General features: G+C 45.9%; 1 protein-coding gene across 1 annotated transcript; it reads right to left on the bottom strand.

Moving 5' to 3' along the window:
* Positions 1-1,701: 1,701 nt before the first annotated feature.
* DDX27 (DEAD-box helicase 27) lies at positions 1,702-19,218 on the bottom strand. Its single transcript, XM_027977308.2, has 21 exons — positions 19,085-19,218; positions 17,684-17,830; positions 15,627-15,686; positions 15,206-15,371; positions 14,271-14,317; positions 14,049-14,135; positions 12,945-13,050; positions 11,927-12,100; positions 11,114-11,264; positions 10,354-10,453; positions 10,100-10,241; positions 9,104-9,257; positions 7,765-7,846; positions 7,475-7,652; positions 5,795-5,901; positions 5,523-5,625; positions 4,085-4,179; positions 3,865-3,988; positions 3,032-3,119; positions 2,010-2,084; positions 1,702-1,875 (listed from the first exon to the last, which is right to left on the bottom strand). Exons 1-21 carry the CDS (start codon positions 19,175-19,177, stop codon positions 1,857-1,859), a joined length of 2,298 nt encoding a protein of 765 aa, XP_027833109.1. The 5' UTR covers positions 19,178-19,218; the 3' UTR covers positions 1,702-1,856.
* Positions 19,219-24,488: the final 5,270 nt, after the last annotated feature.

Here is a 24,488-nt window from a genome sequence, read left to right as displayed (position 1 = left end):
TCAAATATACAGATGACACTACCCTTATGGCAGAAAGTGAAGAGGAACTAAAAGCCTCTTGAAAGTGAAAGAGGAGAGTGAAAAAGTTGGCTTAAAGCTCAACATTCAGAAAACGAAGATCATGGCATCTGGTCCCATCACTTCATGGGAAACAGATGTGGGGACAGTGTCAGACTTCATTTTTGGGGGCTCCAAAATCACTGCAGATGGTGACTGCAGCCATGAAATTAAGATGCTTACTCCTTGGAAGGAAAGTTAAGACCAACCTAGATAGATATTCAAAAGCAGAGACATTACTTTGCCAACAAAGGTCCGTCTAGTCAAGGCTATGGTTTTTCTAGTGGTCATGTATGGATGTGAGAGTTGGACTGTGATGAAAGCTGAGCGCCGAAGAATTGATGCTTTTGAACTGTGGTGTTGGAGAACTCTTGAGAGTCCCTTGGACTGCAAGATCAATCCTTGGTGTTCTTTGGAAGGAATGATGCTAAAGCTGAAACTCTAGTACTTCAGCCATCTCATGGGAAGAGTTGACTCATTGGAAAAGACTCTGGTGCTGGGAGGGATTGGGGGCAGGAGGAGAAGGGGATGACAGAGGATGAGATGGCTGGATGGCATCACCGACTCGATGGACCTGAGTCTGAGTGAACTCCGGGAGTTGGTGATGGACAGGGAGGCCTGGCGTGCTGCAATTCATGGTGTCACAGAGTCAGACACGACTGAGCAACTGAACTGAACAAGCCTTTAAAACGTGCACATTCCTAACAATCTAACTTGGGGTTCTTTCTGTAAGCATGTGAAAACGGTGAGTCTGGGATTTTCCTGGTGGTCCAGTGTTTAAGACTGCACTTCCACTCCATGGGGTCTGGGTTCAATACCTGGTCTCCATCTTGTGTGGTGACCATTATTTACTGAACTGAAACCCTCTGTTGGCAACCTTTAAGTGAAGCCTAAATGAATAGCACTGATCATAATCTACTACTGAGGGTATGTGCTACTGGATAACTAATTATAACTTGAAATTATATATGACAAACTACAATCACAATTTTCCCCTGGCTTCATCTAATTGTCAAAGGGAACTGTGATTCAGAAAAGGAAAAGAACCGTCATTCTACAGGGTACAGGCTGTTTCTTACAACAGAGTTAACTTATCTAGTATTCTTTCTGTTCCCTTGAAGAGTTCATCTCTCCAGTACCATTTTCCACATCATTGTAAAGAGTCGGGATATAGGTCCAGATACACCCTAATTTCAAAAACCTGAAATCTCAGCTGGACAATTTTGGGAAGATACTCCATCTTTCTAACCCTCCATTTCTTTATCTACAAAATGGGGATTACAGTACCTGCCTCATAGGAGTGTAGTGAGTTGAATGAGACAGTGCTCTCAGTACACAGAATGCCTGGTGCACAGTTGGGGCTCAATAAATGACATATTTTCATTCTAGGACATTGAAAGAGAACCTCTAGTAAGAGTTTCTCTACTCCACATCCAGCTCCTCTCCAAGCACTGAGATACGTTTAAGTATATATGGCAGTGCCAAGCTAGTAGGTGACATAGACTGTGCTACTGAGGGAAGAAACAGAAAGATATACAATTAGACTGGTCTCAACGCTTCCCAAAATACTTCCTCCATTTGGTACTTTCTTTATGGAAAGCTAATGAAGAAGGGAGCTGTAAAAAAAAAAAAGGGAACCTTGGCTAACGCTTAGACCCCCAGCTTTTCCCTTCTTTAATGTACAAATGACAAAGTTTTAAAGAATGTTTTTTACAAAGAGAAGAGAGACCAAGCCAGGATGACTTCCCAGAAGGAAGAGATCTAAGAGCTGCCCGATGAACTTCCTCAGCTCACCACGGCTACTTCCTCCTCTTGTACCTATGAAGAAAATGAGCAGGGTAAATAAATACCAACCCACAAGTCCAGACAGGAAGGAGAAGCTCCTTTCCCAGAAAAGCTTTATTCTCTAACCCCACTTGTAGCCTCCAGCCATCCAAAACTGTAAACATTACCTGGATTTAGATTTAAAGTTTCCTCCTCGTCTCTGGTGGGGCAAGCCCAATTTTTTTCTTTCTTCAAAGGAGGGGCTGTGAATGAGAAGACAGCAGGATGGTGGACAAGCGGGCAGTGTCTCACCATCCCCCACCACCAGCTCCCACACGGAGCAGCGGCACAACGCAGATACATCTTTAGGGTCCGAGGTTCTAAGTTTGTTTTTCCACCTGATGGTATGTGTTTATCAAAGACAGGACCCAGCTCTAAAGCAAGACTGGAAGAGGCCCTTCCTTCCTGTGTATATAAAAAACTGCTTGCATAACTTAGTCTACCCAGCTGCCAAGCCCAGCCCAGAGGATGTGGGGAGGAACAAAACATTCCAGAGCACACCACAGTCCTCTATTACTCCCCTGAGAGAAGCTATACGTCCAAACCATAATGTGCTATTTTACCTCCAAGGCAGGAGGGCCTTCACACTTCCCTTACTCTCACCCTGGGACACACAGATGAGCTCGGGGATGGGGTAGATGGGAGCCCTTGAAATTATATATAGGCAGATACTGTGGGTTTGGATTTTTTTTTTTTGGTTTCCCAGTGCATGTAACAGTTAACGTCTATACTATACAAGAATCTATTTAAACTGTGCAATAACATTATGTCTAAAAAACAATGCCCATATCTTAATTTAAAAACACTCTATTGCTGGGAATACCCTAGTGGTCCAGTAATTAGGCCGTGTTGCTTTCACTGCTGGGACCCAGCTTCGATCCTTAGTCAGGGATCTGAGATCCTGCAAGCCATGTGGTGCGGCCAAAAAAACAAATAAAAACTAAATAAAAATAAGAAAACTCTATTGCTAAAAAATAAAAAAAGCTAGCCTTCATCTGACGACACAGGGTTGCTGCAGTAAGTACAATAAAATGAGGTATGCCTATATTATTAATCTGTAGGTATATGAGAATTAAGAGTGGGGAACAAGGGAGAAGATTCATAGCTTTCATCAGAAAACCAAGAGCTCCATGATAACTTAAAACCCTACCCAGCTCGATACTGTTTCAGGGCCTTCTTGCTCGTGTTGGTGAGTTCTTCATCAAATACTGATTTCTTCACCTGCTTCTGCTTCTTTGCTGCACACGGAGAGAATGGGTTAGATAAGGCTTCTTTGTCCCAAGCTCCTAAATCCCCTAATGCTCAAGGTTCGCACTTTAGTGGATGCTCTGGCTTGATGTTTTATTGACATGGAAGTGACACACCAGATCCCAGCAGAAAAGGGAAAAGGAATCAAAATTACCAGGTGTGTGTGGGGGGCGGGGTGGGGGCAGGATGCTTAACGACTCCAAAGGTGGAATGGACCACCTAAACAAAAGTGTCTTCACATCATTCTACCCTGAGCCACTCCTCCAACAGCAGCTTGCGGAGATCTAGGCTCCAGAAACAAAAAGTGTTAGTTGGTCAGTAACGTCCAACTGTTTGCAGCCCCATGGACTGTAGCCCATCAGGCTCCTCTGTCCATGGGATTCTCCAGGCAAGAATACTAGAGTGGGCTGCCATTCCCTTCTTCAGGGAATCTACCCAGCCCAGGGATCAAACCCGGGTCTCCTGCATTGCAGGTGGATTCTTTACCATCTGAGCTACCGGGGAAGCCCAAGAATGAGAAAGAGTGGGGTTCAAATCCTAGCTGTCCCCACTAACCATGGGGTCACTTCACCACTTGGAGCCAATGAAGGACAGCTGTACATGCAGGCATCTACTCAGTACTCAAAAGATGTGGGCCCTTGTCATCGTCACCCCTCCTGTTTCCTCCCTGACCACAAGCACAGGTTTCAGAGAGATCCCTCCTACCAGCTCCTTCAAGGCTCCCCGACTACCTACCAGGCACCCTCACTGGCTCCTCTTCAGGCATTGCTCGGGCCCGCTTGGCTCTGCGGTTCCTCTTGGCCAGCCGCTCTGCAAACATCTGTGCCTTGAGGATTTCAAACTGGGATCTCTCCTCTGCCTGGGGAGAAAGATGACATGTATGTATGGAACAGACGAAGCAGCCCTGACCCAGGTCCCCAGGCAGGGATCCACCTCCAAAAGGGAGGCCACTCACTGTCATCTCCCCCTTTTTTTTGGCTTCCTTCATAAACTTCTTCCTTTTCTTCTTTCCTCTTAAGGCTAAGTCAAACTCCTGCAGAGCCTTGGCAACTAGGATGACAAGAAAGCATGAAATTTCAGGTACTGTTTTATAAAATGTTTTTTTTTAACTCACAGTAAGTAAACATATTTTAAAGTGATACCTTTGAGGGCTTAAAATGAGAAGAACCAACCACTTCTTCTGGTGGTTACCTCCATCTCACTAAATAACATGTTTATTCCACTATTTCTTAATTAATCCACTTGAGACATTCATTATCTATCTGCCTCTTATTATGAAAGACATATACCCCATACCTTCCCACAAGACAGTTTTAACCCTATTTATAACAGAGACTTAACATACATACAGACACCTTAATGTTTGGTCCAATCACATAAAGGCAGTGTTTCTTAAATTCCTGGCACAACCTCTTTGGAGGGTAATTGTGCAACCCCTAACAAAATAATAAATACACATACCCTCGGACATACAACTTCACTTCCTAGAACTTACCTTGCAAATCAAATATGCTTGCTTAATTGTGAAATGACATCTCAATAGCTATTCACTTGTTTATAATAGCAAAAGATAGGAAACAATCTCAGTGTCCCTCAGTGGAAAAGTAATAAACTATAACCCACCCATATGATGGAGAAGACCACAGTCATTAAAAAAAGAAAAGGCGGCTCTGTATGTGCCTATGTAAAATGATCTCTAAACGACAAAATAAGTGGAAAAAACCAAGGTGTAGAACAACGTGAATTCATCTGTTTTTAAAAGGGAGAGAGAAAGGAATATATATATATATATATATCTAAATATCCAACTTTTTTTTTAATTGGGGCAAAATATATATAAACTTTGCCATTTTGCCATTCCTTAACGTACAATTCAGTAGGATTAATGACACAATATTGTACAATCATTGCCATCATCTGTTTTTAAAACTTTCATCATCCCAAATGGAACATTAAGGAGCAACTCCTTGCCCACAATGTCTAGTAAGTTCTAGTAAGTTCTGTGCCTCTAGGTACCTCATATAAATGGCATCATAAAGATTTGTCCTTTCATGTCTGGACCACTACACGTAGCATGTTTTCAAGGTTCATCCTTGCAGCGTGTGCCAGAACTTCATGCCGGCTGAGTACGCATATACCCATATGCCCATATACCCATATACCCATATGCCCCACTGTACGCATATACCGCATTTTGTGTCCCCACACATCTGCTGATGGACACGGCTGTTTCCACCCTTTGGCCACTGTGAGTAATGCTTCAGTGAACACTGGCACACAGGCATCTGTGTGAGCCCCTGTTTTCAGTTATTTAGGGCGTAGGCCTAGGAGTGGAACCACGGGGCCTGATGGCAACGCCATGTCTGGCTTTTGGAGGAACCTTCCCAACATACTTTTTTCCTTCTTCCTCTCTTCCTTGGTCTGGAACCAGCTCCTCTCAGGCTCAGGGTTTGGGGCCTCCTTCCCTTTCTCCAGGAGCCGCTGAGCTGTGTTGATCTGTGGGGACAGCAGAAGAATGAAACCCACATCTGATAACACAGAACACGGCGACTGCAGGAAGCCACGGCCTGCAAACGCCTGGGGCTGTTGGTACGTTTGGCAGACACAGCCCATCGGAAGGCAGACCAGCAGGGGCCTGTGTGGTCTGCTCACTGAGCAGCCTCACCTGGGCTTCTGACTTTTGCATCTCTTTCTCCTCAGCCTCTAACTGCAGAACTGCATACACATCTTTCTCCATTTTCTCAATCTTATCCCGGAATTTGAGGATGACATCTCAAGGGAAAAGAACAAAAAAGATTTTAAAATAAAGATGAATATGGTGTAACTGATTAAAACAATGCAGGGTGGGTATTTAGTGACAAAACTGTGTGACTTCTCTGCCTAATACCTCCCCAAAGGCTTTCTGACGCTCCTGGAATAAAATCTGAATTCCTCAGCGTGGCCCTTCCTACCTCTCTGACTTCTGTCTACTGCTTGCTCACACGCTCTGGCCCTCTGGACCTCCTCTTCCACTCACACACCAAGTGTGTCCCTGTCTTTGAGTCTTTGCCCTGGATTTCTCTGCTCGGCACACGCTGTCCCCAGACCACCCCCACCTCATTCTTATCATCCAGGACTCAGCTCAAATGCCATCTGTTCAGAGTCCTTTCCCAACAGCTTTTCAAAAATAGTCACTTCTCCTGATGTTGTCAATCACATCTACTATTGGCTTATTTACTGTGCCTCTTTCTCATCAATGTCAGCTGCTTTGTTTCCTGCCGTATCCCCAATACCTAGAATAAAGAGCAATAGACTGAATGAATCAAGTGAAAAAAATTTTAAATGAAAGGGAAAAAAAAAGGACCCATGAATGGGAAAAAAGGTCTGAAAAGATGCACATCAAATGCTACAAGCGGTAAGCTCTTTCATATGCAATTACATTTTTTAAGACTTTTTTTTTGATGTGGACTATTTTTAAGGTCTATTGAATCTGCTACAATCTTGCTTCTGTTTTATATTTTGGCTTTTGGCTGCAATGCATGTGGGATGTTAGCTCCCTGACCAGGGATCAAACTCACACCCCCTACCTTGGAAGGCAGAGTCCTAAGAACTGAACCACTGGGGTGTGTGCGTGTTCAGTCACTTCAGGCATGTCTGACTCTTTGTGATCCATGGACTGCAGCCTGTCAGGCTCCCCTGTCTGTGGAATTCTCCAGTCAAGAATGCTGGAGTGGGTAGCTGTGCCCTCCTCCAGGGGATCTTCCTGACACAAGGATGGAACCTGCGTCTCCTGCATCGCAGGCAGATTCTTTACCACTAAGCCACCTAGGAAGCCTGGACTGCTGGGGAAGTTCCTACAATCACATTTTTACTCTTATTTGATTTACTTTTTTCCAACACTGAATGCATATTATTTTTGTAACTTAAAAAAAAAATTTGTAAGGATGTACTTTATATGACCCTTACGGATGAGAACAACAAAAAGAATGTTAACTATCCAAAAAGAATGAGTACTGACTTCCTCCTCACTCTCTGGAAGAAGAAGGGACAAAGGGTTAATGGGGGTGGCACCTTAAGAAGAAGCCTTCTCTTCCCAAAGGCTGACAAATGCTGTGAGTAAGCACTTGGGGCACAAGCCTTTCCTCACTCCCTCTCGCACACAGAGAGGTGAGCGGAGACCTGCCCAGGACTCCTCAACAACGAAGTGGTGGAGCTAGGATACCGATCTGGCTCCTAACAGCAAAGCACCTGCTCTTACCCATCACCTTCTGTCCCCTGCCACGCCCTCCTGGGTCTGATTGAGGACCCTGCCCGTCCCGCGCCCCACCCTAAGGCATCCTGGGCTGCTGCACCAATGCCTGCTCACCCTGGGGCAGAATGCGGGCCTTCACGGGGGCCTTGGCGGCCTTGACAATTTCCTTCAGCATCTTCCGCTCCTCTTCCCCTACCAGAGAGACTGAGCGCCCGGCCCGGCCAGCACGAGCTGTGCGCCCCACCCGGTGGACGTAATGCTTAATGGTGTTGGGCATGGTGAAGTTGATTACCTGGAAGGCCAAAGCTGAGCATCAGTCAGGTCTGGGAGCTGGCAGGGAGAAGAGGGCACAAGGAGGTAGGAGGATCCCCACTGGAAGCTCAAGGAAAGGGAAGCCTGCTCACCGTTTTGACCCCCTCGATGTCCAGTCCACGGGCTGCTACGTCGGTGGCCACAAGGATGTCAATCTGTTCGTCTTTAAAGCGCCTGGAAACAGCCACAAACACATTCCTCTGAATACTCGACCCCAAAGCTCTGCAGGAGCCTGAACCCACAGCGAGAACACAAACCCTTCTGGAGTCAAGCAGCAAAGTACAGACCGTCACGGTGGGGACAGGTCCTAAATGTCAGCCTAACAACACTTATGTGCCCCCCAAACATCCCACAACATACAGCAAACATAGTTTCGTGGATACCACTTTAAACAGAAATTCCTATGAATATGGAAGCTCGGGAACCACAGAGCTAGACTGTAAAAAGTAGCACACGCAATGTCTCAGCATTCAAAGCAGCCTTTAAGAAACAACTCTGGGGCTTCCCTTGTGGTCCGATGGCTAAGACTCTGAGCTCCCAGTGCAGGGGTCCCAGGTTCAATCCCTGGTCAGGGAACTAGATCCCACATGCTGCAATTAAACATAACTGCTGCTGGTAAGTCACTTCAGTCATGTCTGACTCTGTGCAACCCCACAGACGGCAGCCCACCAGGCTCCCCCATCCCTGGGATTCTCCAAGCAAGAACACTGGAGTGGGTTGCCATTTCCTTCTCCAATGCATGAAAGTGGAAAGTGAAAGTGAAGTCGCTCAGTCATGTCCGACTCTTAGTGACCCTATGGACTGCAGCCTACCAGGCTCCTCCACCCATGGGATTTTCCAGGCAAGAGTACTGGAGTGGGGTGCCATTGCCTTCTCTGTAAACATAACTAAGCACAGCCAACTAAGTAAATTAATTTAAAAAAAAAAAAGAAAAACAACTCTCAACTGCCTATCATAATGAATAGGGACAGGTGGAGTGTTCTAAAGGATACCTCCTTGCCTACCAAGCTGATCCCATTCTGTGGGAATTAAGTAAGAAATCACATGGAAAACAGGGCCTGGCAAAGTAAATGCTCAAGAAATAGCAAATGGATTCGATTCAGGACTTCGCTCTAGCAGACCCAGGGACATCCAGTGCTTTGGAAAGGCTGCAGAGGTCAGAACCTGCTTCTTCCTGAGTCGGAATTTCCTGTGACCCCACTCAGCAGCTCCTAGTTTCTAAGCACTGGGACAAGGGTATCATTTTCTACAAAGTCAAAAGTTCTGATTGTATCTGACACATGACCCTACAATGGTTAGGCTAGAATGTGGGGAACTCTGCTGTTTGCCCTGCCATTACGGTACCATGACCTCTGGGAGTAGTCCCCGACTCTGGAATGAAGACAGCCCTCTCTGAAGGATGGGTGGGAGCCTCAGCCCCGGAGACTTTACCGGAGGGCCTCCAGCCGCTGGGTCTGAGACAGGTTGCCGTGGAGCTCGCCCACCTGCAGCCCCATCAGCCCCAGAAGGATGTGCATGCGGTGGGCCTGCTTCTTGGTCTGGGTGAACAGCATCACATGGTCGGTGAAGGTTCTCATCAACAGAGCTGCCAGGGAGACAAGAGTGAGCCAGCAGCCACCTCCAAGCATGTCCTGCTCCTCGCCCGCAGTGTGGCTGCTGTGCCTGGGGCCACAAAAGCAAGTGAGGGCCCTGCTGTGTGGAGCTTCAACTGCAGGACAGAAGCAGGGAAGTCAGCGCCGATTCAGGGCTGGCCTCTCTGAAGAGGTGACGTTAGGCTGAAGGACGGAACAGGGTCATCTACGAGAAGATCTGGGGGAGGATTCCAGGCAGAGGATCAAGAGCAAATGTAAAGGTTCAGTCAAACACAAAAGCTCAGTGGGTTTGTGAAAGCAAAAGCAAGAGGGTATGGCTAGAAAACCATGAGCTAAGGCTCTAAGGCCAGGCAAGCAGGGGCAGGTCCAGAGGATCTTAGAGGACTCGCCAGGGAACGTGGATTTCAGATTAAGAGCGATGGGAGACAGCAGAGGGGTTCAAAAGCGAAGGAACTGGGTGAATGCTTGTTAATGATCCCCTTTAATGGTCTGCAGTGTGGAGAAGAGACAGCGTGGAAGCAGACAGCCAGGTAAGAGGCTGCTGCAACAAGCCAGGTGACGTAGTGGCCTGGGCGAAGAGCCAGAGGGACCGCTGGAGGAGGTGTCCAGGAGTTCAGCAGGACATAAGGAAGGCTGGATGGCCGAAGGGAGGTGAAGGGATGAAAGAGAGAGGGGAAGCACGCCTGGTTAAAGTATGGAGCGGACGGCAGGCCCAGGCACAGGACTCGGGGAGACTGGATGGAGGAGGGGGTGCCACGGGAGAAACCAACCCTTCGGTGTGAAGCTCAGGGGAGCTGAGCACCCCACCCTCCCCGGTCCCACCCCAGGCTTTCACCTGCCACGATGGCTTCCCGGTCCCCTTCCCGGTTAGGCCGGATCCGGATGAACTCCTGCCGCAGGAAGGGGGCCACATCCGTGTTGCTATTCACAAATATCCGGACGGGATTCTTCAAGGAGACAGAGGCCAGATCTTTCACCTGCCAGCCACAAAGACAGGGAGGCTGACTGGTCTGCCGGGGGCGGGAGGGAGACGCTGCCCCAGCCCAGCCCAGGGGCCTCTGTGCTGTCTCTCCATTCCCCACAGCCCACCTCGTCCGTCATTGTGGCTGAGAAAAGCATGGTCTGGCGGTGGTGGGAGCACATTCTGATGATCTCCTTCATCTGCTCCTCAAAGTACTCGTCCAGCATCCTGGCCAACAGGGGAGGTAAGAGGTCAACAAAAATGGGCTGGGCTTGCATCTGTATCGACGAAGCACAGAAAACATAAGACAAGTGATGTTTGCCTATCATTACTAGTTACGTTTCAGGCTCACGTATTTCATTTTATGAGTGTTACTTTATCCTTTTACGAAGATTCACCATCTGGCCACATTTGCCTAATCTTTTTTCTTTTGCAGAATCATTTGCTTTTCAGTGGCAGGTATCACAACACTTGACCCCTAAATATTTCAGCACATGTTCCCTAAGGACAAGGATTCTCTCCTACATGGACACAATGAGGCTGCTGGCTGAATCCTCACCAGGCACATGGCACTTTACTGGAGTTACTCCTTGAATCCTCAACACCATGAGGTTGGGTACTTAATCCCCACTTACAAACAAAAAGGACTTGCTTTGAGAATCTAAATAATTGCTTCCCAATCTCAGGAAGTGACAGAACCGGAATCTGACCAGCCTTCCCTCTTAACCATCATGTTACAGAGAGAGAAAGAGAGCCGGATAATCTGGGCGAAGATGGACAAAGGCACGAACATGAACAGCTGAACTGGCGAGAGCCACGTAGGACCACGTGGAGTGCATGTCCCCATCCAGGGTTGGGGCCCTGGAGACCCCAGCATTTCAGGCGTACCTGTCAGCCTCATCCAAGATGAGCACCTCAATGCTGCTCAGATGGAAGGAAGGACAGTTGTGGAGGTGATCGATGAGCCGGCCTGGCGTGGCGATGAGGATGTCAGGCGCTGCCCGAAGCGCTGCTTCCTGAGACTTCACGTCCAGGCCACCTGCAGAGAGCAGAGCCCACCAGGTGGGCAGCTGAGTCATTACCATAAGGACTCGCTACCTGGAAGGACTGAGCCCTGCCGCCCGCCGGGTCTCACGGCAGATGCAGAGCAAAAGGCAGGGAACAAGGCCAGTGGAGGCCCCACCTGCATGGATTTTACAGTACACTGGGAGAGATGGGTTATTTAGCTCCAACTGTACTAAATGCAAAAATCAAAAGAGGATGACACAAAGGCACTTCAGAATAAAAGGAACCACAGAATAGAACGAGTCAACCATCCAAGGACTGAGATATGCAGCTGTGAAACTGTCATCTTTCTAAATCACCTGTGACTTCCTACCGCATAAAGAGGGTAAAATGAAGGCTGAGTGACTATCATATAACGTCATCAGAAAAAACCTGCTCCAATTAATATTTGATTCATTATTCATGTAAGACAAAAATTATATCCCAAATTTGTTGAGTACCAAGAAAAAAAGTGTTCTCAGTATTCTGAAGTTCCATTTTGCAAGGTTCCTCCCTCCCCATCCCCCTCTCTCTACTGTGGCAACGTCAGCAGCCCCATGAAGGTTTTCCTGCACCTGTCACCCTCGGACGGTGGCGCACATCCATTCTTCCCGTGTCAGCCTTCCAGGGGAAAACGGCCCTCAGCCAGACACTCACCCACAGCCAGGCAGGTGGTGATGCTGCAGAACTGGGCCAGCTGCTTGGTGACGGAGTGCACCTGGATGCCCAGTTCTCGGGTGGGAACCAGCACCAGCACGCGGGTCACTGGAGCCTGGCGGGGTTTGTAGATCAGACGCTCCAAGACCGGCAAGGCAAAAGCTGCCGTTTTACCTGGACAGAAGGGCAGCAGGAACGCAATGAGCAGAAAGATGTGAAACACCTCACAGGTCCAGGTGCTCACCTATGTACAGAGAGCCTACACATCTGCTCAGAGGGAAGTGAAAGAACTTAGTTTTTATAAAACTTTCTCTCTGGTTTTAAAATCACATGGTCAATGTAAAACATCTGGGAAATACAAAAAAATGTTTAAATCATCCACAGTTCAGCCAACCAGAGGTAAGCACTAACAAAACAGTATCTATATTACCAATCTTTTTTTAAATTAATGGACAGAAATATATATAAAAATATATACTTTAATGCAATAATACTATATATTGTTTAGTAACTTCCCTTTATACATATATTTTCCCATTTCTTTATGTACTCTACTTTTAAATGAGTACATCGTACTCTATTACACAATTATTTCTCCTCTATTCTATGACATGACTATATAATTAACTGCACTAGTCCACAATGTTGTAATAAACATCCCTTTTATAAAATCTTTACTCCGATGACAGGGGCCTATCATGGGAGTGCCAGGAGGTCATGGTCACAGAGACACCCTGCTAGGTTCAAATAAAAATGTCCTTCACCAGAGCCCCTAAAACCTATCACCTGTGACTACCCTATTTGAAAAAAGTAGAGTATTTAAAGAAAGAAAAGATATATATAAGCATTGTTTAGAAGGGAAGTTACTATACAGAATATATAGTGTTGTTGCGTTAAAATGTGTGTCTGCATATTTAGCAAAGTGGCCTTGTGGGCAGCCAGCCCCGAGCCTCTTCTCCGCCATGCGTCCTCCTCCTGCCGTCCCCTCGCCGCCACCCCAGCTCCCTGCCCTCAGTACCTGTCCCCGTGGCTGCACAGGCACAGATGTCCTTCCCCAGCAGCCCCACAGGTATGCACGCCTTCTGGATGGGGGTGGGCTGCTTGAAGCCCATGGCTGTGATGGCCTGAAGAAAGAAGGCGGGGCCGGACAGGAGGGGGAGGGGGTCTCAGCGTCAAAGCAACAAGGCAGGTTTCCAGGGGGTTTCAGTCCCTTCCAGCCATTCAGTCCATCGTGCGTGTGTGTGTGTGGGGGGGGGTGGGGGGGTGTGGGGGTGTGTGGGGGTGGGTGGGTGGGTGGGTGTGGGGGTGTGGGTGAGTGGGCGGGTGGGTGGGTGGGGGGTGTGGGGGGGTGGGGGGGTGCGGGGTGTGGGGCTGTGGGTGGGTGGGTGTGCGTGCGTGTGTGCGTGTGCATGCGTGTGTCTGTGTGTGTGTGGCTGTGTCTGTCTATGTGCGTGTGTGTGCGTGTCTCTGTGTGTGTGTTTCTGTGTGTCAATATTCCAGGCACTGAGCACAGAGCAGGCAACAAAAGAAACAACCCTGCCCTTAGGAATCTTAGTCTGTGAGAAAAAAACAGGCCAAAACCAAACAGCTGTGATATGAAGAGAAATGCTGTGGGGAAAGCCACAGTGGTCGAGCAGGCCAGGGAGGGCGGCAGGGAAGGGGTGAGAGTGATTTCCAGGAAGGCAGCCAGGGACGGTCTCACTGAGCAGGGTATACTGAGGAGAACCCTGAGAGAAGCGAAGAGCAGCCCAACCAGGTTTTTGGAACCATCTTCCAGGCAGTGGGAACAGCAAGTGCAAAGGCCTTGAGGAAGAAGACGCCTGACCTGTGTGAGGGTCAGTGAGGAGGCCAGCATGGCCAGAGCAGAATGGCTGCTGGGAAACATCATCAGAGGGGACCAGAAGGGGCAGGGCCATACGTACAGGCCAGCAGGGGAACCTTTGCATAAGCGGGCTCTCCAGCAGCTGTGTGGACAAACAGAGTTCAGGGAGGCCACCGACCCAGCTTAGGGCAGAGAGCCCAGTTACGGGGCAACTGGGGAGGCCACTGACCCAGCTTAGGGCAGAGAGCCCAGTTACGGGGCAACCGCAAGAATCCCATGGTTGACGAAAGCAGCCATTACCTTCAGAAGAGGGCGGGAAAGGTTCATGTCCTGGAATGAGAGGTTTTCATCGTACTGAGATGCATCTTCAAAAAATCCTCCTGCTTCCTACACCAGAAAATCAAAAGACAAAGAGAATTCAGCAAAAGGGGCCTAAGAAAACTAAATGACCTGAAAAACCTTTCAGGTTGTAAAATAAGCTCCAAGCTTGTTTTCCAAGGGGTTGTCCAAGCCCATGCTCACCTGTCCTTTCTTCTTTTTCTTCTTCCGCTCCTTTACTTTGAGTGTATCTATGGAGAAAAAGAGAGCAAATAATCAGGGCTCACACCTACTGAACACTCAGTCAGCTAGATACTGTCCTAAGTACATTACCTGGACAGACACCTCACTGAAGCCACACAACGACCTGGGGGAGCCGCCATCACCAGCGTCACCTCACAGAAGAGGAGGCTGTGCGGCTGGGAAGGTAAGTCATTCAAATGAAGGAAGCTTACCACATTCTAGAGACCAGACTCCCAGTCACTGTGCTGTGTAATAATGCTTTAGCTTTAGCACCCATTTCTGCAAGAAGTTATTCATGGAGCAGCCACTACGTGGGTGGACTCATCTGAGGTGGGAGACCCATCACCCCAAGTAAGTTTGAGTCACAGAAGTGCCAATAGCTGTGTGGGGCTGGAGATGAGGAAAAGAGTGAGCTTGGGACCTCCTTGGCAGTCCAGTGGTGAGAACTCATGCTTTCACTGGGGCCCAGGTTTTATCTCTGATCAGAGAACTAAGATCCTGCCAGCCATGTAGCATGGCCAAAAAAAAAAGAAAAAAATATTTCCCTGGTGGTCCAGGAATTAAGACTTTGAGCTCTAACCCCCCCTAAAATAATTAAATTTTTTTTTTTTTTTTAAAGATTGCACTTGCAATACAGAGGGCACAGCTTCCATCTCTGGTCAGGAAAGATCCCACACACCACATGGCATGAGCCAAGAGGGAAAAGGGAAAAGAGTAAGCTCAGTCTGTGAAGTAGAGCAGCCCTAATAAAATCCTGAGGAAAAAGAGAAGCTAAAAGAAAGGAGTTCAACATGGAGACATCCTAAATTTAACTGCGCAGAAGGGCACAAAATAATCTACAAAAGTCAAGGCGAACACTCCGATTTCCTGTCCCCGCTTCTGACAGCACCACCTACCTGCCTTGGTGAGGATGTTCTCATCACCTGATGAGTAGTCAGTCTCTGATTCTTCATCTTCTGAGGCTTCTTCATCTTTTCCTTCAAGGTCTTCCTCCTCCTCTGGTTCAGAGCCCTCCTTTGCTTCTTTCTCCTTCTCTGACTTTCCAGACTTGGCTTCTTTATCCTAGAAAAAGAAACTGTAATAAAGCAAGACGACTACCCACTTTAGGAAAGCAAGAACCTATGAAGAACAAGGTTATGCTCGCCACCCTGGGAGAACACTATGTGGATTCTGAGTGAATATTAACCACAGACACGTGGAGAAAGCCTGCCTGGACCAGCTGCACTGTGACCTAGGCTCAGTGAGAAACAGGGGGGCTGCCCTGAGAGCAACGCTCAGGGCTGACCAGCAAAGAGAAGTGATGCTTTGCTTACTCACCTCTGTTTTCCTTTTCTTTCGAACTTTCTCAATCTTCTCATCTAATGTTGTGGCAGCCCTCTACAAATAAAAATGAAGAGATAAAAAAGAAACATGCATATGGGAAAGAGACAAAGCAAGCATCTTCCGAGGGTTGGTTTTGAGATGTTCAGTATAAAAAAAGCTTGTCTGTCCTTGGACAGATTGATCAATCTAGATTATTCACAATAAGACAAGCAAACAAAGAAACATTAAATAAATGATCTGTTTGTTAAAAAAAAAAAAACCTTTAAATTACCTGGAACCAATAAAGACATCCACATTCTAGAAACTGTTGACTATTCAGAATGATACAATTACCAAGAGATGTCACATCGTATCTGAATGAAAGCTACTTGGAAAAAACTTTCCCCCTTGTCGAATGAACATAATTTAGCCTATCAAATAAAACGTTGAACTCTGAGCAAATTCAGGGAATGATGGATACTGCTAAAACTCTAGAAAGAGTCAGTAATGGCAGGCCCCCCTTTTGCATGCTCAAAGCACCTTAAACTGCTATGGCACTTACCACAACCACAATTAACTGTTCAATTATTTGTCTAGTTATTTTCTATCCTGCTAGAATGTAAGCTCTATAAGACTTAAGAATATAAGTCTTTAATTACATGAATTTCATATGAAAAGAAAAAAAAAATCCTTCCAAGATGACTTTGAAAAGGCAATGCTGTTTCATTTCAGTCAGAACAAGGACCAGCAGTTCAGTTCAGTTCAGTCACTCAGTCATGTCCGACTCTTTGCTACCCCATGGACTGCAGCACACCAGGCTTCCCTGTCCATCACCAACTCCTGGGGTTTACTCAAACCTATGTCCATCCAGTGATGCCATCCAACCATTTCATCTCTGTTGTCCCCTTCTCTTCCCACCTTCAATCTTACCCAGGATCAGGGTCTTTTCCAGTCAGTTCTTCACATCAGGAGGCCAAGTATTGGAGTTTCAGCTTTAACATCAGCCCTTCCAATGAATATTCAGGACTGATTTCCTTTAGGATGGACTGGTTGGATCTCTTTTCAGTTCAAGGGACTCTCAAGAGTCTTCTCCAAAACCACAGTTCAAAAGCATCAATTCCTTGGCACTCAGCTTTCTTTATAGTCCAACTCTCACATCCATACATGACTACCGGAAAAACCATAGCTTTGACTAGACGGACCTTTGTTGGCAAAGTAGTGTCTCTGCTTTTTAATATGCTATCTAAGTTGGTTATAACTTTTCTTCCAAGAAGCGTCTTTTAATTTCATGGCTGCAGTTGCCGTCTGCGGTGATTTTGGAGCCCCAAAAAATAAAGTCTGACACTGTTTCCATTGTTTCCCCATCTATTTCCCATGAAGTGATGGGACTGGATGCCACGATCTTAGTTTTCTGAATGTTGAGTTTTAAGCCAATTTTTTCCCTCTCCTCTTTCACTTTCAAGAGGCTCTTTAGTTCTTCTTCACTTTCTGCCACAATGGTGGTGTCATCTGCATATCTGAGGTTATTGATATTTCTCCTGACAGACCAGCAGAGTCTGGATTAAACTGCTCTGAGCAGGCAATAATTCTCTCTGAAGCACATGAAATGGGAAAGAACTTTCAAGCATCATCTAGCTTGTTAATAACCACATTCAAAGGAAAGCACAGGATTTTGGCAAATAAGCAGATGACAACATCTGTGGTGGTTTTGCCTGTGATGTGTGGGAACCAGAAATCCTAAACACTAAGGTCACCTGAGATCACCTGACAAGTGGCAGAAAGTAACAGTCTCTGTGGGACTGCATCAAGCCTTCAAAAACCCCACTACCAAGGAAATCTGCTGGACTGTTCTTTGTAATAAACTGACATTAAAAAGGTTTCTTTCTAATACTCAAAACAAGAAATGAACATCTAGAAAAGAGACCATTTTAACACAGCTATGTCCATTTTTTAAGTCAATCAATTGATATGTGACATTTGGTATTCCTACAACACTGGACCCTGAAACCCAGTGTCCAACCTTAACTGTGTCCGATTCTCAGCCTGGAACTGCCTATCACTGTCAATCTCACCTTCTTCTTGAGCTGGCTTAGGACATCGGCCATGGCCCAGCTGCCATCGTACATTCCCTCCTTCTCAGTGAAAACAAAGTCAGGGTTGAAATCAGCACTGCGGTTCTTCTGTAAGGCTTTCTGCTTTCTGCCCAACACAATGGGCCCCTGGGAAGAGGGAGAAGAAGGATGACTATGGGACTAAGATGAAAGAACACCAGAAAGAGAAGAAGGAAATGAGGGACTTCCTTGGTGGTCCAGTGGCTAAGACTCCACCCTCCCCATGCAAGGGACCCGGGTTCAATTCCTGGTCAGGGAACTAGATCCCAGATGCAGCAACTAAAAGATCCCTGTGCTATACAGAAGGACCTTGTTGCTTCTCCATCTTATATATATAATAGTTTGCATCTGCTAATCCCAAATTCCTAATCCGTCCTTCCCTGCCACAAGTCTGCTCTCTATATTTGTGTCATATTTTAGATTCCACATGTAAATGATAACTTTTCTCTGACAGTTTTCCATTCTCAAAGTGAAAAGATCATTCTGGCTGCTAAGTGGAAAATATACTGTGGGGGAAGAGGGAGGCAAGAGAAACAGCTAGAGACCAGGTATATTAAGATTGTAGGTAACCAGGTACAAGATGGTAGTGGGCTGGACTAGAGTGGAAGCAGTGTGGACTGAGCCCGGAAGACACTGAAGAGAGATTTCCAAGGTAGCCTACAGAGCATTGGAGGGGAGAGAGGAGAAAGAAGTTGCATGACTGCAGGGTTTCTGGTGTGAGATGGAGCAGGTTGGCAGGGTGAGGGAGACCCAAGAGTTCAGCTTTGAAAAAACTGAACCCTTAGAGGCCAAGGGACCCCCAAACGGAGGTGTCAGTAGGCAGATGAAGCCGCAGAGGGGGAAATACTTGAGCTGGATCTTTAAAGGGTGAGCACCTTTCCAGGACACCTATGCCTTTTTAATCGCCATCCTGACTAAGTCTCTTAACTCCCCATCCATAAGCTTCAGGAGAGCGGTTTCCTTGTCTACCCTGTTCACCGCTATGCCCTGGATGCTCAACACTAGGTGTAACGCACGTAAATCAGTTCAGTCAGTACTGACTTAATGAATGCATGGTAACACGGCTCCTTGAATTAGAACCAGGACTGACTCCGTCTCTGGATCTCTATGACACAGGCCTGGATTAAACTTCAGTTCAGTGAATGGGTACGAAGCTCATCAAGGCGACACGGAACGGCATGGGCACAGATGAGGAAAGGCTAGTGGCAACCACCGGGGGTCCAGGTGAGGCCCAGGGACACTTGGCAGCCGGGCAGAGGATGCCGAGGACCTGGGGACAGGAACCTGAGGCACGGCGGAGAAGGGAAGCAGTCAAGGACAGCAACTGCCTGCCGCCGCGCTGCCACCCTGATCGGCCCGTACCTCCTCCTCCTCGTCCTCAGAGTCCGTCTCCGGCTCCACCTGCACGTCCTCATCTTCACCTATGGTCCCGATGAAGCCCAGTTCCGAGAGCATGGTGCCTCGGCAACCACTTCCGGAAAGCAGCGCGGCGCGCCGGCCGATTCACACACTTCCGCCCCCCTCGGGTCGTCAATGCAAACGTGCTGACGTCACTTCCCCTCGGCGCCCTCCTCTGCCGGTGCCCGCCCAAACTCTGGGAGCGCGCATGCGTTCTTTGCTTGACGAAACGGAGACTCGTAAATTCTGTTTTGTTGGTGCTTGGGAAACGGTGGGGTGGTTAGAGGAGTGTGTGAGGAGGAAGTCTACAGAGATGCGTGGATAACCCCATATATTTCTGTACAAAGAATTGTGAAAGAAAAGTACAGTAAAACAGCTACTAGTGATTGTCTCTGGGTAGTAGAATTTATAGGTGATCTTTATTTTCGTCTTAGATTTTTTTTTTCCCCCAATAAGCATTTATTTTCATCAGTTCGGTCGCTCAGTCGTGTCCGACTCTTTGCAACCCCGTGGACTGCTGCACGCCAATCCTCTCTGTCCCTCACCAACTCCAGGAGCTTACTCAAACATGTCTTTTTATTTTCATAAAAAAGAAAAAATTAAGAATAGATCAAATTGCCAACATCCGCTGGATCATGGAAAAAGCAAGAGAGTTCCAGAAAAAATTCTATTTCTGCTTTATTGACTATGCCAAAGCCTTTGACCGTGTGGATCACAATAAACTGTGGAAAATTCTTCAAGAGATGGGAATACAGACCACCTGACCTGCCTCTTGAGAAATCTGTATGCAGGTCAGGAAGCAGCAGTTAGAACTGGACATGGAACAACAGACTGGTTCCAAATAGGAAAAGGAGTATGTCAGGGCTGTATATTGTTACCCTGCTTATTTAACTTCTATGCAGAGTACATCATGAGAAACGCTGGGCTGGAAGAAGCACAAGCTGAAATGAAGATTGCCGGGAGAAATATCAATAACCTCGGATATGCAGATTACACCACCTTATGGCAGAAAGTGAAGAGGAACTAAAAAGCCTCTTGATGAAAGTGAAAGTGGAGAGTGAAAAAGTTGGCTTAATGCTCAACATTCAGAAAACGAAGATCATGGCATCCGGTCCCATCACTCCATGGGAAATAGATGGGGAAACAGTGGCAGACTTTATTTTGTCGGGCTCCCAAATCACTGCAGATGGTGACTGCAGCCATGAAATTAAAAGCTGCTTACTCCTTGGAAGAAAAGTTATGACCAACCTAGATAGTATATTCAAAAGCAGAGACATTACTTTGCCGACTAAGGTCTGTCTAGTCAAGGCTATGGTTTTTCCTGTGGTCATGTATGGATGTGAGAGTTGGACTGTGAAGAAGGCTGAGCACCGAAGAATTGATGCTTTTGAACTGTGGTGTTGGAGAAGACTCTTGAGAGTCCCCTGGACTGCAAGGAGATCCAACCAATCCATTCTGAAGGAGATCAGCCCTGGGATTTCTTTGGAAGGAATGATGCTAAAGCTGAAACTCCAGTACTTTGGCCACCTCATGCGAAGAGTTGACTCATTGGAAAAGACTCTGATGCTAGGAGGGATTGGGGGCAGAGGAGAAGGGTACGACAGAGGATGAGATGGCTGGATGACATCACAGACTCGATGGCCGTGAGTCTGAGTGAACTCCGGGAGTTGGTGATGGACAGGGAGGCCTGGTGTGCTCTGATTCATGGGGTCGCAAAGAGTCAGACACGACTGAGCAACTGATCTGAACTGAACACCTATAACATTTACTCTGTACCAAGTACCAATCTAAGCACTTTTACAGGTATCAACTAATCCTCACCACAGTCCTCGCAGAAGGTACAATTACTGTCGCTTTGCCATTTTACAGATGAAGAAACTGAAGGCTCAGAGAGGTTCTCCTCAAGGTCACAGAGCCAGTGAACTAGAGAGCCAGAACTAGAGGCAGGGCTCGAGGGTACTTAGGAAAGAAGATCTCACAATTTACCAAGAAGTTTTCATCTTCTCTGCTTGCGGGTATCTTACTGAATCTTAACTTTACTTAAATACACCTCCTGCATGAAGTCTTCCTGAACTACCCATCCTCCTTCATAGCTATTTGCTATTTCCATATTAACACTTTCTACTTGCAGCAGAGTAGTAGTTACGGTGTAGAAGTAGGTTCAGTTGTCTTTTTTTTTTTTTTTTTTACTTTTTTTTTTGGCCACATCTTGTAGCTTGTCAGATCGTAGTTCCTCAACCCAGGATTGAACCCCAGGCCTTCCACTGTGAAAGCATAGGAGTGAACCCACTGGACCACTAGGGAAGTTGTAAGTCCTAAGATTTCCTTCTTTTTAATGGCTGAATAACATTTCATCATGTGTATATACCATGTTTTCTTTCTTCACTCATCCACTGATGGACACTTAGGCTGCTTTCATGTCTTGGCTGTTGTTAATAATGTTGCTATGAATATGGAGGTGCAGATATGGTTTTGAGTTAGTGTTTTCATTTCCTTTGGGTAAATAACTAGAAGTGGAATTGCTGGGTCATACAATTCAGTTCGGTTCAGTCGCTCAGTCATGTCCGACTCTTCAACCCCATGAACTGCAGCAGTTCTGTTTTTAATATTTTGAAGAAACTTCATACTGTCTTCCATAGCAGTTGTACTAATTACATTACCACCAACAGTGAACAAGGATTCCTTATTTTCTCCACAGCTTCACCAACAGTTGTTATTTCTTGCCTTTTTGATGATAGCTATTCTAACAGGTGTGAGGTGATACCACCTTTTGGTTTTGATTTGCATTTTCTTGATGATTAATGATGTTGAACACCTTTTCATATATGTAACCATTGGCCATCTGTATGTCTTCAATGGAAAAAATGTCTATTCAGATCCTCTAACCATTTTAAAATCAGATTTTTGAGGGGTTTGCTATTGAGTTGTGTGAATTCCCTATATACTTTGGATATTAATTAGACTCTTACTGATATATGATTTGCAAATATTTTCTCCCATTTGGTATGTTGCTTTTTCATTTTGTTGATGGTTTTCTTTGCTGTGCAAAAACTTAAAAAAAAAAAACAACTATTTACTTTTGGCTATACTGGGTCTTCATTGCTGCAAGAACGTTTCTCTAGTTTCGGAGAGCAGAGGCTTCTCTTTGTGGTGGTACATGGACTTCTCATCTTCCAGTGAGCTCTCTTATTATGGAGCATGGCCTCTAGGCATGTGGGCTTCAGTAGTTGCAGCCCTCAGCTCCCACACCTTAGAGCACAAGGTCGGTAGTTGTGGCACAGGGGCTTAGTTGCTCCCTGGAATGTGGGATCTTCCTAGACCAGGGACTGAACCCATTTCTCATGAGTTGGCAGGCGGATTATTTAACACTGACCCACCAGGGAAGGCCTGTGCAAATGCTTTTTAAGTTTGATATAGTCCCACATGTCTGTTTTTGCTTTTACTGTCAAATCTAAAAAATCATCACCAAGACTGATGTCAGGGAGCTTATGGCCTATGTTTTCTTCTATAGATTTATGGTTTAGGGTCTTAGATTCAAGCCTTTAATCCACTCTGAGTTAATATTTGTGTGTAGTGTGAGACAGTAGTCCAGTTTCATTATTTTGCATGTTGTTGTTCAGTTTTCTCAGTACTATTTATTGAAGAGACTGGCCCTTCCCCATTGTATATTCTTGGCTCTATTGTCATAAAACAATTAACCATATATATTTGTGGCTTTATTTCTGGGCTTTCTATTTGGTTCCATTGATCTATATGTCTTTGTTATATCAATACCATACTGGTTTGGTTACCATAGCTTTGTAATATAATTTTAAAACCAGGAAGCATGATGCCTCCAATTTTGTTCTTCTTTCTCAAGATTTCTTTGGCTATTTGGGGGTCTTAAACAATTCTTTATGTTAAATTTTCTGTGTTAAAATAATTAGTATAGTTTCTGTCTTGTAACTGAACTTTGATACATAAGCTTATATATATATATAGACAAGTGTACACAATCATGTACATCAGAGTGCTATTTATAAAGGTAAAAACTTGTACATGACCCTACTGTGTATCAGTGACAAAATAGTTCACTCAATTGTGGTACATTCTTGCTAAGGAAAACTATAGCCATTAAAAAATATGTCACTCTATTTATGCTAACATAGAATAATACCTAAGATACCATGAGAAAGCACGTTATAAAACAACATATGTGGTAAGATTCCACGATTAAACAGTTGGTATTTTGTGCTTTTTGCTGCTGTGGATTCACCAGAAGCAGTCAGTGAGATGTTAGGCCCATCAAGGAAGGTTAAATTGAGGAAACTAGAAGAGAAAGCAGCAGAGGTGTGTGGCTTCAAGCTTGTGAGAAGACTATTGTCTAATGTTTATGTTGGGTTGTAGGTTTTCTAAAACTAGTAAGAGGTGGAAGCTCCTGCTTTGAGTTGAAAATGGACAACTAATCCAATCCCAGAAAGTTGTTTATTGGTCAGTGAAATGATTAAATGTATGTGTCAACTTGAGTGGGCCACAAAATGTCCAGATATTTAATCAAACATTCTAGGTATTTCTGTGAGAGTGTTTTGGCGTGAGATTAACACTTTAATCACTTGATTGAATAAAGCAGATTATCCTCCATAAGGAACCTAATCCAGTCAGTTGAAGGCCTGAATAAAACAAAAGACTGACCCTTCCCTGTTTAAGGTGGAGCTAGTTAGTGGTAAGAACTGGAGATGTGGGTTCCATCCCTGGGTTGGGAAGATCCTCTGGAGTAGGAAATGGCAACCCCACTCCAGAGTCCTTACCTGGAAAATTATATGGACAGAGGAGGGCTACAGTCCATGAGGCTACAAAGACATGACTGAACACCATACCACATCTTAGCGTAAGAGAGAATTCTTCCTGCCTCGGGGCATTTGTTGAACTAGAACTGGAATCCTCCTGATTCCAAAACAACTTCAGACTCAAACTAGGATATTGGCTCTACAGATTTTGGACTTACTACACATGATTACATGAACCAATTTCTGATAATCTCTATCTCTCTCCCAGTCTTCTTCTGTCTCTCTATACCTCTATAAAATATCTCTAGATAGATGGATGGATAGATGTATAGGAAGGAAGGAAAGGAAAATATCCTAACCCTTCATCACACCTCTGGAATGCTGCTTCCCTCCCATTGGCCAAAGTTCAGTCTGCTGGCATACCTACCTGCAAAGAGGCTGGGAAATACTGATTTTATCCTGAGCAACCACATGCCCAACTAAAATTCTGTGGAAGAAATGGACAAGAGTTATTGGGGACAACAGGAAATCTGTCACAGTCAAGAGGTACATACACCCCACTTTATCTCTGGAAGAAGGGTAAAATTACAGGTGAGTTTTAG

This window comes from Ovis aries, chromosome 13 (assembly GCF_016772045.2).
Source record: "Ovis aries strain OAR_USU_Benz2616 breed Rambouillet chromosome 13, ARS-UI_Ramb_v3.0, whole genome shotgun sequence".
Taxonomy (NCBI): Eukaryota; Metazoa; Chordata; class Mammalia; order Artiodactyla; family Bovidae; genus Ovis; species Ovis aries.
The sequence above is the reverse complement of the archived record's forward strand: the minus strand, read 5'-3'. Positions and strand labels throughout refer to the sequence as shown.

Bases quoted from the DNA above. Each gene is read 5' to 3' on its own strand.
- DDX27 (XM_027977308.2), bottom strand. From the start codon at position 19,177: ATGCTCTCGGAACTGGGCTTCATCGGGACCATAGGTGAAGATGAGGAC. The intron at 9,258-10,099 runs GTGAAAGCCTGG...TCTCCCTGGCAG, and splicing joins CCGGGAAGCCATCGTGGCAG to CTCTGTTGATGAGAACCTTC. The intron at 5,626-5,794 runs GTGAGGCTGCTC...CTGTCCCCACAG, and splicing joins TGCAAAAGTCAGAAGCCCAG to ATCAACACAGCTCAGCGGCT.